Source organism: Elephantulus edwardii, unplaced genomic scaffold (genome assembly GCF_000299155.1).
Source record: "Elephantulus edwardii isolate Elephantulus edwardi_28Jun2011 unplaced genomic scaffold, EleEdw1.0 scaffold00257, whole genome shotgun sequence".
Taxonomy (NCBI): domain Eukaryota; kingdom Metazoa; phylum Chordata; class Mammalia; order Macroscelidea; family Macroscelididae; genus Elephantulus; species Elephantulus edwardii.
In genome coordinates, this window is record NW_006400007.1 from 1,054,105 (window position 1) to 1,070,902 (window position 16,798).

Consider the following 16,798-nt stretch of genomic DNA (forward strand, 5'->3'; position numbering starts at 1 on the left):
CAATCCCAGAGGTGCACGGTTCGAATCCACCAGATGCTCTGCCGGGGAAGGAGGGGCAATCTCCTCCTGTACCAGTCAGATCTGATTTGACGGTACAGCACGCAAAAAAAAAAAAAAAAAGAATACTGAATATTAACCCACCAAACTATAGTGATTTGAGAGGGAACTTTTTTCTACTTTTAGGGGACAATTGAGCTATCTTTTGAACCCTCCAAAGCCCTATGAGCCTAACATCTCTCTCTTTCCTTCTTAGAAGTTATTTCTTTGGTAATAACAATAGATGTATAGTCTTTTTTTAAAAAAAATTTATTGTGTGTGTGTGTGTGTGTGTGTGTGTACCGTCAAATCAGATCTGACTAGTACAGGAGGAGATTGTCCCTCCTTCTCTGGCAAAGCATCTGGTGGATTCAAACCGCAAGATGTGTAGTCTTAATGCAGAGTCATCAAAGGAGGTAATTTAAGAACAAGTTAATAAAATGTTGAATCTATATTTGTCAAATAATAGATACTCAGTAGTTCAAAGGATATCTGGTAACTTTATAGTTAAAACACTCAGCTGAGTCCAAACACTGCAGGAGAAAGATGTGTTAGATTTACAGCCTTGGAAACCCAGTGGGACAGTTCTCCTCTATCCTGTAGGGTTGCTCTGAGATGGAATCAAGAGCAGGGCATTTCAATAGATACTATTTTTTTTTAAACAAAAACTTTATCATTCTGTTTTCAGTGTGATGGTGTTGTCAAATTGAGTATGACACCTTTTCTTATCCTGTGCCAACTTCCTAATGTCTAACACACTTGAGCTCATTGCTACAGTCACTGTGTCCCTCCACTTTCCAAGCATGATGTCTTTCTAGAAACATGAGACTAAAATATTTTCAGTGTTTAAAATTTCCTAAATGTGTTAGTATCGAATGATTTAGAAGTAACTGAACATCTTAGATGTTATTTCATTCACTTAGTTAAACCAAGGAAAATATTCCAGTGACTCGGTTGCAAAATAGTCTGTGCAACTTGTAGCACCTGGTAGATGAATCATGTTTAGAAAGATAAATAGTGAAGGATACAATAGTAAAATGTCTGATTTCCTAACAGATCTGTTAGTAAAAAGTAGATTATTTTTGTGCAATAGTGATGAAATTGAGCAGAATGCAGACTCTTAACTTAAATGTATGTTGAAGATACTGTCACAGAATGTGTTTTCTTAACAAACTTTAGATTTTTAATACTAAGGAAACTGGTCAGATGTTTTAGGAAACCAAGTCTTTAGAGTCTGTCCATGTAGATAAAAATCCTCTTTTGAAGGATTTTCTAGAAAAAGTCAGTACTGAGTGTTTATTATATTCTTCAATCCTATAACTAAGCCTCCTTTCTTATTTCATAAAGCAAACTTATCATCATCGATTTGGTAGTTTTTGATTGGTTGAGCCACTTCAATGGCATTTATACAGGAAAAGACATCACCAAGAAGTCTTACCTGCCTGCAGCATGATTTAATTAGATATTTCTCTTATTTATTTTTAAAATTTTATGAAAAGTGAACATTTTTTCTTTCCAGTGAGTTGTTGACTGCTTTCTTCACCTCTGTGCTCCTTTTCAATTGGATTACTGGTTGAATATCTAGAGTGAAAACATTGATTTGAAGTGTCTGTCTTGCCTAATCATTGTGTTGGAATCAGCTCACAGCTGACCTGTCAGTGGCTGTCATTCTTTTGAGAAAGAGCTGTTGCTCCAAAGGCTAACATGCAGTACAAAGAAATCTAGCTGATTCTTTATATATCACATGTTATTAACAATGTGTATGTTTAGATCAGTAGTCAGGTAAGAGTTAAAGACAATTTATGTTGCTTGAAATCTGTGGAGCCCACAGAAAACAACTCTTGTATCCTGTTATTGGATGACCTAAAGGAATGCTGCATTCTCAGCATTTTCTCCATTTCCTTTGAAAGTCAGCAACTGCAGTTTTTATTTGACATTCTGCAAGCTTCCAGGAAGAGCTCAGTGAAGTGACTACTGTAAGCATTTTTTTTAAACCAACTTGTGATTGATACTAGAGGAGCTTTGATACTAATGGAGCATTTTTCCTTTTTAATAGGGAATGCTTCCCAAATTTGCATGTCATCCTTCCACCAGGGCCATACTTAATCATCTTTCTTGCATTTCTGTTTTAGTGAGTATGTTGCCAGAATGAACATGATGCTTTATAACCTTAAAGGAAATTATGTTAAGTGGAATACTTGGGGTAGAAAAATCAGATTTTTAAACAAATACTTTAAAACTGTCTCTACTGGAGGATTGTATGGCATTAACTAATTCTGTCATAATATCCAATATCAGCAGGTCTTGCCAAAATTGTTAACCTTTTAATTCTTAATTCTGTAGTGGCAACACCTGTTAAATCTAAAGTCCAAAGGCCGTGTGCATAAGGTAGCAGAAATAGGACTAGACAAAAAACTCTTCTTAGATATAAGAATCAATTTGGAATCTTATGAAAGTGTAGGTTCTGAGTCTATATATCTGGCATGGAATTAGATTCTTAACAGGGTTAAACCAGAATACAAGTTTGAAGCCCTGTAGTGTGAGATACGTAGTTTCATTTGAAATATGCTGCTCACACTTCCTTTATATTCTAGCTCTTCAGATGAAACAAGCAGGAAGGATCTGGAAAGTGTAAAGCCAAGCACTAATTTCGAAACAAGTTCTTAATAATGCTTTCATAAACACAAGTTTTACTGTATTTAGATTTTGAGCTGATACAGCTGGTAAATAAATTCTGGTCTGAAATTGCTAGTAAGTCATTAGAAAAGCAGACATCCTGAGTTCCTAACAGAAATTTCTTTCTGTTGAGTTTATACCTGTCTGATCAGATGTAGGAACTGCTTGTTGAAATTAATATAGACTCTAAGCAACTTCCTAGTTTTTCAACTATGCAGAATTTGTATGTGCAATGAAGAATCGTCTTTAGGTAGTAGTCACAGAATTGGACTTTGAAAAAATACTTGAGTTTTAGGTAATTATAAAACCGTTCAGCATGGAATCAGACATGTCCCCTGTTCCCACACCTACTTCTGTCAATTCTAACTCTAGTTGTTTCTCTTAGGACTCTCATTTCTCTGTTATTATTTGTCTTACTAATTCATTGCATTGGCCATACAGAGCTCACAGACAGTACTCACAGTTATGGGAGTTATTTGGAAAGTAACAAGTTATAATTTAGGTGGGAAACACTGAGGATACAATTCTTTAGGAAAGCTTGCAGACAGGCCTCCTTCTGACCTTCAGCCTCACTGCTCTGTTGTCTTTCTGTTCTGTAGAGTAAAAATAGAGCCATGACTTAAACTCTAGCAAGTTTTCAGAGGCTATAAATCACAAGGGAGGAGATTGTTCATCTTTATCCCGCCAAGGCTCTAGACCAGTGTTAGAAAATTCTTCCAGCACATTAACATATGCTGCTACTCTCTATCAGTGAGCTTAAGCAAAGACTCTTAAGCAAAATAAGGCAGCAGTTCTAGTTCACCTGTTTAAGTCAATCTCTGGTTCTTGGCTTCTTCCCCCCCACCCCCCCTTCTTTCTTAAGAGTAATAAGTTTCCTGTTTTCTGCCTCTGAATAGTAGAACTCACCAAACTCCTTTTAGTGATTTGGGCACCTTATTTGCATGGTGCCACACAAAAGTTGCTATTTATATTATTAGCAAGCTATCCAACCCCCTTAGTGAGGAAACAAACACTGAACATTTGTGTGCTACCACTGTGAGTCAATAACAACCACCAGCTGTGTGGTTAAAATGGTTAGAAAAGGCACACTATAGCACAGTATTTGTCCTAAACTTGAATTTTCTTTTTAATAAATGAATACTGTTGGATTAAATACATCCATGGCCCACTTGAGCCCTTTAATATTGTCTTCATAGTTAGGTGAGTAATCAAATATATAATTAATAATCTAGTTATTATAACTAAAAACATAACTAGAAATAGTTATAACTATTATTAGAAATAAATTTATTTTCTTTGTATGCTGTGAACATACTAATAGAATAGATCAAAGGAGATTGATGTTTGAAAACCATGTTTCTACATTAGTGTATTTTGCAGAAGCTGCTGAGTCATCATGTTGAGGTCTTTGATTCTTTGATTCATCTGCTTTTCCCATTTTGTCTTTAGCAGCACGCGTTTTAACAAAGCCAAATATTTGGATATGTAATGTTTCTAGTGTGCTTTCTAAAGTGATAGGACCCTCTATTCTAGAATAGCATGTATAACATTCCCATAGTCTTCAAGATAGATCACTGCAAAAATACAGAAATCCTTCAAATAGATATGATGTTTATGCTCCGTTACACTTTCTAAGTACGTAACCCAAATCTAATGCATTTCCAAAGCTTCATCTCTCTTCTCCTGGTGAGTGGCTGGAGGGTTTGAGCCACTGACCTTTTGGCTGACATTCAGCATTTAACCACTGTGCCACTGAGACTACCCTTTTAAATGCATGTTATTGTTGTTATGTGCCGTCGAGTCGCCTGCGACTCATAGCGACCCTATGTACAACAGCCCTAAACTCTGCTCTGTCCTGTGCCACTCGCACTGTCTCCGACACTCCCATCCCAATTATCCCAGTCACTGAATCAGTCCACCTCATAGAGGGCCTTCCTCTCCTGCGCTGTCCCTCCACCCTCCCAAGCATGATGTCCCTCTCTAAGGACCGGTCTCTCCTTACAACATGTCCAAAGTATGTTAGACGGAGCCTCAGAATCCTTGCCTCCAAGGAGCCACCCGGTTTAACCCTTTCCAGGACAAATCTGTTTGTTTTCCTAGCAGTCCATGGTATTCTCAGTACTCTTCTCCAGCACCACAGCTCAAAGGCATCAATTCTCCTTCTATCCTCCTTGGTCATTGTCCAACTCTCTGATGCATAACAGGTGATTGTGAAGACCATGGCATGTATCAGACGCACCTTAGTCTCCAGAGAGACACCACTGCTCTTCAGCACTTTGGAGAGGTCCCTAACAGCACACTTTCCCATGGCAGTGCACCTTTTAATTTCCTGGCTGCTGGTGCCAAGACTGTTGACTATGGAGCCAAGCAAACTAAAGCTGTGTACAATCTCAATCTCTTCACCATCCATCCTGATGCTGCCAATTGGTCCGGTCGTGAGAATCTTTGTCTTCTTGACATTGAGCCTCAATCCATATTGTAGGCTGCAGTCCTTGACACTCTGCAGCAGGCGCTTCAGGTCCTCTTCAGTTTCAGCAAGCAGGGTTGTGTCATCTGCATAACGCAGATTGTTGATAAATCGTCCACCAAATCGACTCCACATTTCTCCTCATAGAGCCCAGCCTCCCGGATAATCTGTTCTGCATATAGGTTGAAAAGGTATGGAGATAGGATGCATCCCTGGCGTACGCCCTTCCCAATTTTGAACCATGCAGTGTTCCCTTGCTCTGTTCTGACGACTGCCTCCTGGTCCAAGTATAAGTTTCGCATTAGAACGATCAAGTGTTCTGGGATTCCCATTCTTCTCAGAGTCAGCCATAGTTTGTTATGATCTACACAGTCAAATGCCTTTGCATAGTCAATGCATTCCTCTGGTATTCCCTGCTTTCAGCCAAGATCCATCTAACATCAGCTACAATATCTCTAGTACCACGACCCCTTCTAAACCCAGCCTGGACTTCTGGTAGTTCTCTGTTGATGTGCTCTTCCAGTCGTTTTTGGATAATCTTCAGTAAAATCTTGCTTGCATGTGAAATCAGTGAAAAATGCATAATGGGTGCTAAATCTTAAAACTATTTTTGCTTAAAACTTTCAAAGCAACTCCTATATGTATCTTACCCTTAAGCAAGGTGGGCACATTTTCCTCATTCTGTTTGCAAAGTTATAATAATACATATTTTCAAAATGAAGACCAGAAAAGTGGTACAAAAAGAAATGAGCATTTAACTTAGATCTGTGGATCTAATATTGCTGAATTTTAAAACATCATATTTTCTTTTCAGGTATTCTTTTTTGCTTTTGCACTTAATGTTTTTCAAGTGATGCATCTTCCAATCATGTATTCTTTCCCTAAAAATATTTCTTATTTTTATTAACACCTTAGAGAGTGAGGCAACTAAGGTGATAGCATAGAAACCCACTTCTATCGTCAAGATTCCTACTCACAGTAATCTTAGAAAACAGAATAGCTCCATAGTGTTTCTTGGGCTGTAAAGCTTGATAGAAGCATATTGCCTGTCTACTGGGTGCAAACCACTCATCTTTTGGTTAACAGCTGAATGCCTTAACCGCAGTGCTACCAAAACACACAGACCTTCTTTGAAAAATGTTCACTTAAGGATTTTTCAGTCCATGATAACCCAGGGGTTTTAATCATATATGTTATTTCTTGGAGAGAAAGAGCTACCCAAACAGAGTTTCTCTTAAGCTGTAGTGTGCCAGCTAGCATAGAACTTTGGTGGAGATTTTTTGTTTGTTTTTAAGCATCCCAACAATCTAGACAAAGGCCTGAAAGTTGTTTCTGATTATTAAGTGAATAAACTTTTTTTAAAAAAATCACAATATAAGATGAATATTTCTTCTTTTTTTAAAAAAAATATTTATTTATTTTTTATTTTATTATTTGTCTGTGTGTGTGTACCATCAAATCAGATCTGACTGGTACAGGAGGAGATTGTCCCTCCTTCCCCGGCAGAGCATCTGGTGGATTCGAACCATGCACCTCTGGGATTGCAGTGCAGCTTCTTGCCACTAGGCCACCAGAGCTCCCTAAGATGAATATTTCTATTAGCTGTTCTTCATTTACCAGAGTTTTAGGTTTTTTCCGACAAAAAACCCCTCTCTTCAATGATGGAAATGTTCTATATTCTGTACACATTCAATATAGGAGCCATGTGTGACTGTGGAACACATGAAATGTGACTAGTACAACTTGGAAAATGATTTGTAAATGGTTATCCTAATTAACTGAAAAGTAATATTCCCAGGTATGTATTAGACAGTCCGGTGCCACTATCACTCAGTTCAGATTGGGCATACATCCAGTTGCTGCTCATTCCCAGTTATTGTATGACTAGTGTGATTTTTTACCTTTACCTTTTTGAAGTTGTAACTTCCTTCCTGCTCTACAGATAATTGCAAATTAAAAGTATATTAGTTAAAATTTAATTTCCAAGTTCTATGTTCATATGGTCACTAGGAGTCATACTCAAGTTGATGGCACATAACAACAACATGGACTTAGTGGTAAAGAATTGGGCTGTCAGCATAATGACACATGGTTTGAATCCACTAGCTGCTTTTTGGGAGAAGGCTCTGAAAAGACACTTGAGGGTGAGCTATGAGTAAATTCTAACTTGACAGTACACAACAGCAGCATAACACATAGGGGAAGATTAAAAATAAGCAATATTGCAAGCTTTTTAAAATTCAGTAAGCGTTAATGTGCTAATAAAGATTTTTTTAAACTCAGTGTCATCTGCTGTCTGAAGAGTATTATTTTTTTATAATTCCTTTAATCGTTCTTTTTTTTTGTTAAACATATTAACAAAATCCAGGCTTTTGTGAATGACATTTTATGCCTAAAACAATTACATCTTTAGAAAAGATACTGATACCATTGTAGCTTTGTAACATTTAACAGGAGAGCATAATCTGTAGCAAGTTTCCCTGCAAAAGGCCTTGCATCTCAGGCAGTTTGAATTCACCTGGGGTAGGGTGGGGGTGAGGAAGAGATGCACTTTCCCCTGTGCAGTTAATAGCCTCGGGAATTTAATGGAGGATTGTTGTGAGTCAGAACTGATTGGAAGTCAGGTCTTTATTAGCCAAAAACCAGTCTGTTAGGATTTCTTTGATTCTAAATGACATTTTGTTTAACTCAATTCAGTCAAGGTTTATAGTTTACATTGGTTTTTATCTCTTAAGTAACCCTCCTCTCACCGCCTCTCTGATCTGTTGAAGAGTATGGTTCAGTTATTTTGTAGAATGTATGTCAGTTTGGATTGACCTCACATGTTGTCATGACTGTGTTCAGGCTTTATACTTTAACAGGAATATCACTAAAGTAATGTCTTCTTATTATTTGTATTAGTGTGTTGTTGTTGTTGTTATGTGCCGTCGAGTCGCCTGCGACTCATAGCGACCCTATGTACAACAGCCCTAAACTCCGCTCTCTCCTGTGCCAATCGCACTGTCTCTGACACTCCCATCCCAATTATCCCAGTCACTGAATCAATCCACCTCGTAGTATTAGCGTAGGCTCCTGAATTTAAAGTTTTTCAATCTGAACTTTAGTGGCCTACTGGTAAGAAGCTGCACTGCAATCCTGAATGCTATTTGAACCCACCAACTGCTCTGCTGAAGGAGAACTGGTAATCTCCTGCACATTTTAAACTGCCTCTGAAAACTCACTGAAACGTTTGTTAGTTAGGGTCAGTTAGACTCGATGGCATGCAACCACAGTCTGGAAGAATTTGTAAAAATAAATATATTGAAAGGAATATTATCTTCCTACACATAATTTTGTGGAAGAAGTTTCTGGCTCCCTAATGTTCTAAAAAACTTACTGAGTCAGAACCTACTTAAAGCTCATCATCCAGTGCATTTTTGGAGGCTGAGTCACAGAGGAGGAGTTTGCCAATCTTCTTCCTATGGAATTGGTGGATTTGAACTGCAAGTGAGCTCCACTTTTGGGTTAGCAGCACACGATCCTTCAGATCTTACCTCCAGAGCTCCCTCTCCATCCAGCTCATTGTCAGCAAGTAGGAACTGAGTCATAGCTGACCCTGCAGCAGGTTTTCAGAGGCTCTAAATCTCCTGGGAGGAGCTCTCCCATTTTTCTCCCAAGGATCAGTTGGTGTATGAAAATGGGCTGCTTTGGATTGGCACCTGAACTACTTATCAACTAGCCCACCAGAGCTCCCTCTTTATTAAAAGAGTAGTGGTGGTAGAAAAGGTTTTTATAAAGACTTTTTTTTTCTTTCAGGAGATTCAGCTTAAGACTTGAAGGTTTTAGGTGATTAGAGTATAGAGCAGATTAGGAAACTGATAAAGGAATGATCTTAGGATAGTATGAGTCTTTGAACCAGAGGGCTTCAACATCATCTCAGGACAAAAAGAAAAATGCTGGTCTTGTCCATTTTATCGGATCACTTCTATTCCTTAGTCTTCAAGTCTTTAGAGTCAAGAGAGTTCTTGATGACACTGACATTATGCCAAGTGTTTGCCTTACCTTTTTCTTCAGCAAAAGTGTTGGAAACATTTGCCAATATGTATTTATCCCCTCAAAATATATTAGTGTCTGAGTAAATGAAACACCAAGAGACCAGTCTATTATCAGTAGTTGAAAGAAATTCACACCCAGAATGGCTAACACTTAGGACAGCTGAACTAAGCAGATAATAAAATGCAAGTACAGAAAAGTTAACCTTGAGTCATTTGTTGGGTGTTTTTGTGGTTTTTTTTTTATGATCAGACACTATTCTAAGCACTTCATGTTGAATCCTCAATTCTGGAGTAGATGGCTCTGTTTTGGGTAAAGAATAAAATGTACAAAATAACTGAGATCCTCATTGAAATGTCAGACTCCATTTGAACTAAAGCATAAGGAATCTAGAAAAGATCTACCAGTGAATTCTAAATGGTACTTTATACACAATTATACATTGGTGCTGCATTTGTCTACTTAAATGAATAAACATCTTTGTCCCTCATATTGTTGAGTTTCTTACATAGTGTTCACACTATAAAAACTAAGCAATGCAAGCTTTTTCACTTGGACATGTTTATATTGGGACAAGAGATGAGAGAGGAAGCTTTTTAATAAATATCTTCTCTATATAAGTAGTGAATAATTAGTTGAAGCCTATAGCAAGTAATGGTAAATTCAATTCATGTGGAAATTGGATAATGAATAAGATAGACTGAAAAAGAATTGATGCCCTTTGAAATTTTGTGTTGGTGAAGAATATTGACTATACCATGGATTTCCAAAAGAACCAACAAATCTGTCTTGAAAGTAGTGCCATCAGAGTATTCCTTCGTTAGTACAGATATGGTAAGATTTCATCTCACATATTTTGGACATGTTATCATGAGGGACCTGTTCTTAGGAAAGGACACCATGCTTAGAAAAGTCAAGGTCAGTAAAGGAAAGGAAGACCCTCTGTGGGATGTATTGACACAGTATAGTCATGGGCTTAAGTAGAAGCTGAGACTGTGAGCATGGTGCAGCACTGGGCAGTGTTTCCTTCTGTTACTCATTCATAGGAGTTGCTATGAGTCAGCGTTGACTCAGGCACCTTATAACAGTATATCATTGTGTACTGTCGAGTCGGAACAAACCCATAGCTGACCCTACAGTGGGTGTTCAGAGGCAGTAAATCACATGAAATTTCCCATCTTTAACCTGCAGCTGGTGGATTTGAACTGTGTGTGCTTGTGGATTGCAGCACAGCCTCTTAACCAATCAGCCACCACAATATAGTTGTTTAAAACAAGCTGTGGTGGCACAGTTTTTAAGCACTTGGCTGCTAAATGTAAAATTGATAGTTCAAACTTACTAGCTACTCTCTCTAAAGGAGAAAGATGGTTCAACACATAATCAACTGTATGTTAGTATTAGCTTGGTGGTAATGGCTTTGGTTTGAATAGCTACTCTAGAATGTTAGATTGTCTAATAAGAATGATAGTAGAAAAAGAATTAATCCCTTTGTGTTGTGTTGGAGAAGAGTACTGAATATCCTATGGACTGCCGTGGAAAAAGTGGCAGACATAAATGCTGCTTGGAGGCAAGGATGACAAAGCTTCATCTCACATACTTTGGAATTATTGTTAGAAGGGGATGTTCTTTGGAAAGGAACCTCATTCTTGGTAAGGTAGAGCATCAGTGAAGGAGAGGAAAACCCACAATGAAATGGATACAGTAATTGCAACAATGGCTTAAGTATGTCATGTTGAAGATGGCACAGATTAGGACAGGGCTCAAATCAAACCAGTGTGGAGCCCAAAAAGGTTACAAATGTAGTCTTTTAAAACATGAACCATTTGATAAGTATGTTTTTGTGCATGCTTCATTAGTTTGGTTTTGTATGCTTTGTTTTTGAGGAGGATATATAAACAGACTTTCATATATCTGTAGGATATCTAAGATGCATAACTAGTGGCGTGGGAAGATGATACTGGAAGATGGAACAAATGTCTTTCACAGTATAGGTATTTTCACTCTAGGTATTATGCCATAAACTATTGGAAAAAAATACCTTTTAAAATCTTAAATCTATTGATGTCATGTTTTCATTTAGAACAGCACAATAAAAGTTCTCTTTTAAATATTTGGAAACAACCCAAATGGCTAAAGAAACTGGTACATTGAAAAGCTTGGAGTATTATACATCACCAAAAAAGAATCTAGAATTTGTGAAATACTGTACAACATGGAAGACCTTAGAACAAATTATGACATAGTGAGTTATGTATTACAATTACACTTTATAGAAAAGGTTATCAGTTTGAATTTAGCTGGTGGATGGTTGCTCTGAGTCAGATTCACTGGTAGTGGGTTGGGTTTTGGGATTTCAGGTATTGTGTACGATCCCTGGTGGCACAATGGATTAAGATTTGAGTTGCCAATAGAAAAGATGGTAGTGTGACCCACTAGCTGCTATGAGCATGAAAAAGATAAACCAGGCTGTTTCCATGAGATTTAGAGCCTTGGAAACCTTATGGGGCAGGTTTTAAAAGTTTTCATCTATGCATATATTACTAGGCGTAGTCTTTTCTGTTTTGAGTGAAGCCTTATAAATCAGTGATTATACTTAGTCATTAATTGACATCTTGTATTATTGATTAATATAATAAATTAATTATGTCAGCCCCATATTGTGTATTGATAAAACTTTCATATGATAATATTTTTTAAGGTGGTGGTGGTGGTGTTATGTGCCGTCGAGTCGCTTGTGACTCATAGCGACCCTATGTACAACAGCCCTAAACTCCGCTCTGTCCTGTGCCAGTCGCACTGTCTCCGACACTCCCATCCCAATTATCCCAGTCACTGAATCAATCCACCTCATAGAGGGCCTTCCTCTCCTGCGCTGTCCCTCCACCCTCCCAAGCATGATGTCCCTCTCTAAGGACCGGTCTCTCCTCACAACATGTCCAAAGTATGTTAGACGGAGCCTCAGAATCCTTGCTTCCAAGGAGCCACCCGGTTTAACCCTTTCCAGGACAAATCTGTTTGTTTTCCTAGCAGTCCATGGTATTCTCAGTACTCTTCTCCAGCACCACAGCTCAAAGGCATCAATTCTCCTTCTATCCTCCTTGGTCATTGTCCAACTCTCTGATGCATAACAGGTGATTGTGAAGACCATGGCGTGTATCAGACGCACCTTAGTCTCCAGAGAGACACCACTGCTCTTCAGCACTTTGGAGAGGTCCCTAACAGCACACTTTCCCATGGCAGTGCACCTTTTAATTTCCTGGCTGCTGGTGCCAAGACTGTTGACTATGGAGCCAAGCAAACTAAAGCTGTGTACAATCTCAATCTCTTCACCATCCATCCTGATGCTGCCAATTGGTCCGGTCGTGAGAATCTTTGTCTTCTTGACATTGAGCCTCAATCCATATTGTAGGCTGCAGTCCTTGACACTCTGCAGCAGGCGCTTCAGGTCCTCTTCAGTTTCAGCAAGCAGGGTTGTGTCATCTGCATAACGCAGATTGTTGATAAATCGTCCACCAAATCGACTCCACATTTCTCCTCATAGAGCCCAGCCTCCCGGATAATCTGTTCTGCATATAGGTTGAAAAGGTATGGAGATAGGATGCATCCCTGGCGTACGCCCTTCCCAATTTTGAACCATGCAGTGTTCCCTTGCTCTGTTCTGACGACTGCCTCCTGGTCCAAGTATAAGTTTCGCATTAGAACGATCAAGTGTTCTGGGATTCCCATTCTTCTCAGAGTCAGCCATAGTTTGTTATGATCTACACAGTCAAATGCCTTTGCATAGTCAATGAAACACAGATAGACATTCCTCTGGTATTCCCTGCTTTAAGCCAAGATCCATCTAACATCAGCTACAATATCTCTAGTACCACGACCCCTTCTAAACCCAGCCTGGACTTCTGGTAGTTCTCTGTTGATGTGCTCTTCCAGTCGTTTTTGGATAATCTTCAGTAAAATCTTGCTTGCATGTAAAATCAGTGAGATTGTTCTGTAGTTTCCACATTCTGTTGGGTCACCTTTCTTTGGGATAGGAACAAATATCGATCTCTTCCAGTCAGTTGGCCAAGTGGTTGTTCTCCAGATTTCTTGGCACAACTTGGTGAGCACATCCATGGCAGCATCTGTTAACTGAAATATGTCAATTGGTATACCATCTATTCCTGAAGCCTTATTTTTTGCCATTTCCTTCAAAGCAGCCTGAACTTTGAATTTTTATTATGATGACTTGCTATATTACAAGATTTCTTTTTTATATAAGTGTTGAAGTTGTTAAGTGTTCTGAGCAGTCTCAGTGAAGAGTAACACTAGCAGGGAAAGAATCTTAGTCTGTATTTCAAGAGGTAGGAGTGTGTTTAATTGTCTAATTGTCTTAAGGGCTAGGGAAGACTTTCTAGGGGGAGGCAGTCTTCTGTTTGTCAGTTACCATCAGTAAGAAATATGTCTCATTGTATGTTTAAATGTGCAATGTTGGTATCAGTTTGCTGCTTGGCCCAGTTCCATTTCCTTTTTGAAGTAGAAGATGTAGGTCTGTTTTACATAGAGCATTTTTATCAGTACTAGTACATTCTAAAGGGAAAGGCCATTTATGTGTATACATAGCTCTTTTGTTAAGATATTTAAATGAGAGAGTTGTATGAATTACAAAGATTGCAAGAGGTGCTCGAAATCTTCACCCCGTTTTAGTCAAATCTTACTAAGCTTTTTCTGCAAGTGAAACAGCAACATTTGATAGCTTTAAGACGAAGGTTCATTGATCACTATTAAAATTAGGCTTTTCTTTCTGCTTCTATGCTGTAGATCTAGCAGGGAATAGGAAGTACAGATTTCACAACTTCTTAATTCTTAAGCTCTGGGACCAAAACTAAAGGTAGGAAGAATTGAAAATACAGAATTCACATAGGTTTTTATTATAGCCAAGCTCAAAAGTTAAATAAATGTACCTCACAGGTCCGTGTACGTGCTTGCTTTGCCTTTCAGCATTACTTATACTATTGTAAAGCTCGTTAATCTTCTACTTTATTACCGTGTTTGTATTAATGGTTAGACAATTGTGTGGCTCCTTGACCTGGTATTAAGTGTGTGGGTTGCTGTAATTACAGTTTATAATTGGCTATACATGCAGCCATTTAGGTACAACAGGGAAGTGAAATTAAAACATAGCCTCTTAATCTTGTATTTTATATCGATCTTGGTTTGGCTATGTTTAAGTACTCTTGACAAAAATATTTAGGTAAAATATCATTAACACATTGCCGCACACTTTTAAATTGACGACCGTGTTTAGAAACACATTTAACCATCATTTGCGGCAACGTGTAACTAGCTTGGCCTGTTTAAAGGAGTTTGTTTTAATGACAGTTGTGATCGCTGAGGAGGTAAACTAGAGAGCTGCGAAACTAACCTAGAAAGACTTAATTTTTCTCCTTATTTTGTCATTTTTTTGCTTATTCTTAATAATGTAAATTTACTATACATTGCAGGAAAGGGATGTGAGGGAGGACAACTTAATCTGGGCAGGGCTAATAAGATAGTCTTGAGATAGCCTCTTTCAGTGAAACTCAAATCTCTAACTCATAGTACTAATGGCCCATCCTAGTAGGGATGTCTATCCCATAATAAATGACAGGTTGTTATCCATTTACTTGATTTTAAAATAATCATCTATCTCTTTAGGTAATCACTTTATTTGTAAGAGTACAGAAAAAGCCCCTTCATTTCTTAATTAAATCTCTTTTAATTTAGAATAAATTCAGGATTCTCTTTACCTGTAGAATAAATTCAAGATTCTTACTGGAAATACATTAAGCTGGCCAGTCTGGCCCTTGCTTTTAACGATTTTTACAGCTTTTCCACTCCTCCAGCCTTTCATAGCCTATTGGGCATCACTGAGTCTTTACACGTTTCTTGAGATTTTCAGCTTTGTCTCCTTTATATGTAACTCTATTTTATCAAGACCTTTCTTCAATACCTTTGTTTTGGCTTTTTCTAGAGTTTTTTGCACAATATTGTACTTTGTTTACTCATTGGTCTATTCTTGCTAGCCCAGCTTCCTTTAAATTACAAATTACAACATTCTAAGTCCGTCTCTGCCTTCTTTCTTTTTATGATGTAGCTTAATTTTCAGATTTCCTGAAATAGAATCTATCTGAACAAGTTAATTGCACTAAATGTTAAGAAGTCTTAGAAGTAATCTAAATAGATCACAAAGATCTTAAAATAAATGGAGGGGGAAAAAAATGAAGAAATGTTGACCTCAGATCCCTTTGACCTATAAATGCCAGTTAGTCCTTTTCTTTTTTTCATTCATTTTCTTTTTTGTTCATTTTGCCTTTTAGTTATAGCCATAAGGTTATGACAAAAACAGTTAAAAACCATAGAATAGCACAAAATATCTATCATTTAGCCCTTAATTGCCTCACTTAAATTGACACAATACACTTGTCACTGTTGACCTTGGAGAACTGATGGTTCTAATAAAGGCAATATATGAAGGTGAAATTCTAACCTGCTTTGTGACATGGTTTACTAATTTTTCTTTCTTTCTTTTAGCTCCAGAACCTAGGTATTAACCCAGCAAATATTGGCTTCAGTACTCTGACTATGGAGTCAGACAAATTCATCTGCATTAGAGAGAAAGTAGGAGAACAAGCCCAGGTGGTAATCATTGATATGAATGACCCGAGTAATCCCATTCGAAGACCAATTTCAGCAGACAGTGCCATCATGAATCCAGCCAGTAAAGTAATTGCACTGAAAGGTAAAAAAAAAGAATATGTGACTTTTTCCTTAAGACTCTTTTCTTTCAATTTTTCCCCCAAATCCAATAATTAGGGCCTTTATTTCTAATATATTGATTAAACTTGGTTAAATAAAATAGCTCTTTGGTTAAATGATTTGTTGAACTTAATTGTATCTACTTTGATGACTTATAATGTTTCTAAAATAATCTTCATTTCTACTCTGCATAAATCTATTTGGAAATACTCTTTAATAAATACATTTAAATTTAATACATGTGGTGTAATGCTGTGCTAAAAACACAACTTCATATAAAAGAAATAATATAGTGATTTATATTCTGGATTGAAGTTCACTTTACTAATAATCATCTCTTGAGCATTTTGGTATTTATGTTGGTAAACTTATCTTTCACAAATTATACAGCCTTAGTTCCATATTACACTGTCATGTTTATACTTTACATTTCATTTAGATTACTAAGGTCTAAAAGTGGCTTGAATTGATACTGATTGTATAAAGTCTGTGTGTATGCTAAAGATTGGACATCAAGACTTGAGTTTATTCAGACTAACCTTGTAAATTTTACAGTAGGAAACTATACAGCTTGGCTATATTAGCTTGGCTAATTGACTAAATTAAAAGAAATTCATGCTATCAGGGAGTCTATAGTTTTATTTGGACTTTATAGTGAGAATACAATTGACTCTTTAAAACAAAAATTTTTTAAGAGGCCGAGTTGACAAACTAACTCTAAAAAGGCATTTAATTGTTTGTTTGGTAATGAGAAAGGAAGAGTTCAGATTCTCAGAAACTTCTTGATAATTTTTTGGGTAAATTGTTAGAGGC

The 16,798-nt window shown here is 37.4% G+C and overlaps 1 protein-coding gene across 1 annotated transcript in view; it reads left to right on the forward strand.

Moving 5' to 3' along the window:
* CLTC (clathrin, heavy chain (Hc)) overlaps window positions 1-16,798 on the forward strand; it is a 74,722-nt gene that overhangs the window by 12,380 nt on the left and 45,544 nt on the right. The window contains exon 2 of the mRNA XM_006899438.1: window positions 15,761-15,968. Coding sequence (XP_006899500.1) covers window positions 15,761-15,968 — 208 coding nt within the window. The remainder of the gene's footprint in view (window positions 1-15,760; window positions 15,969-16,798) is intronic.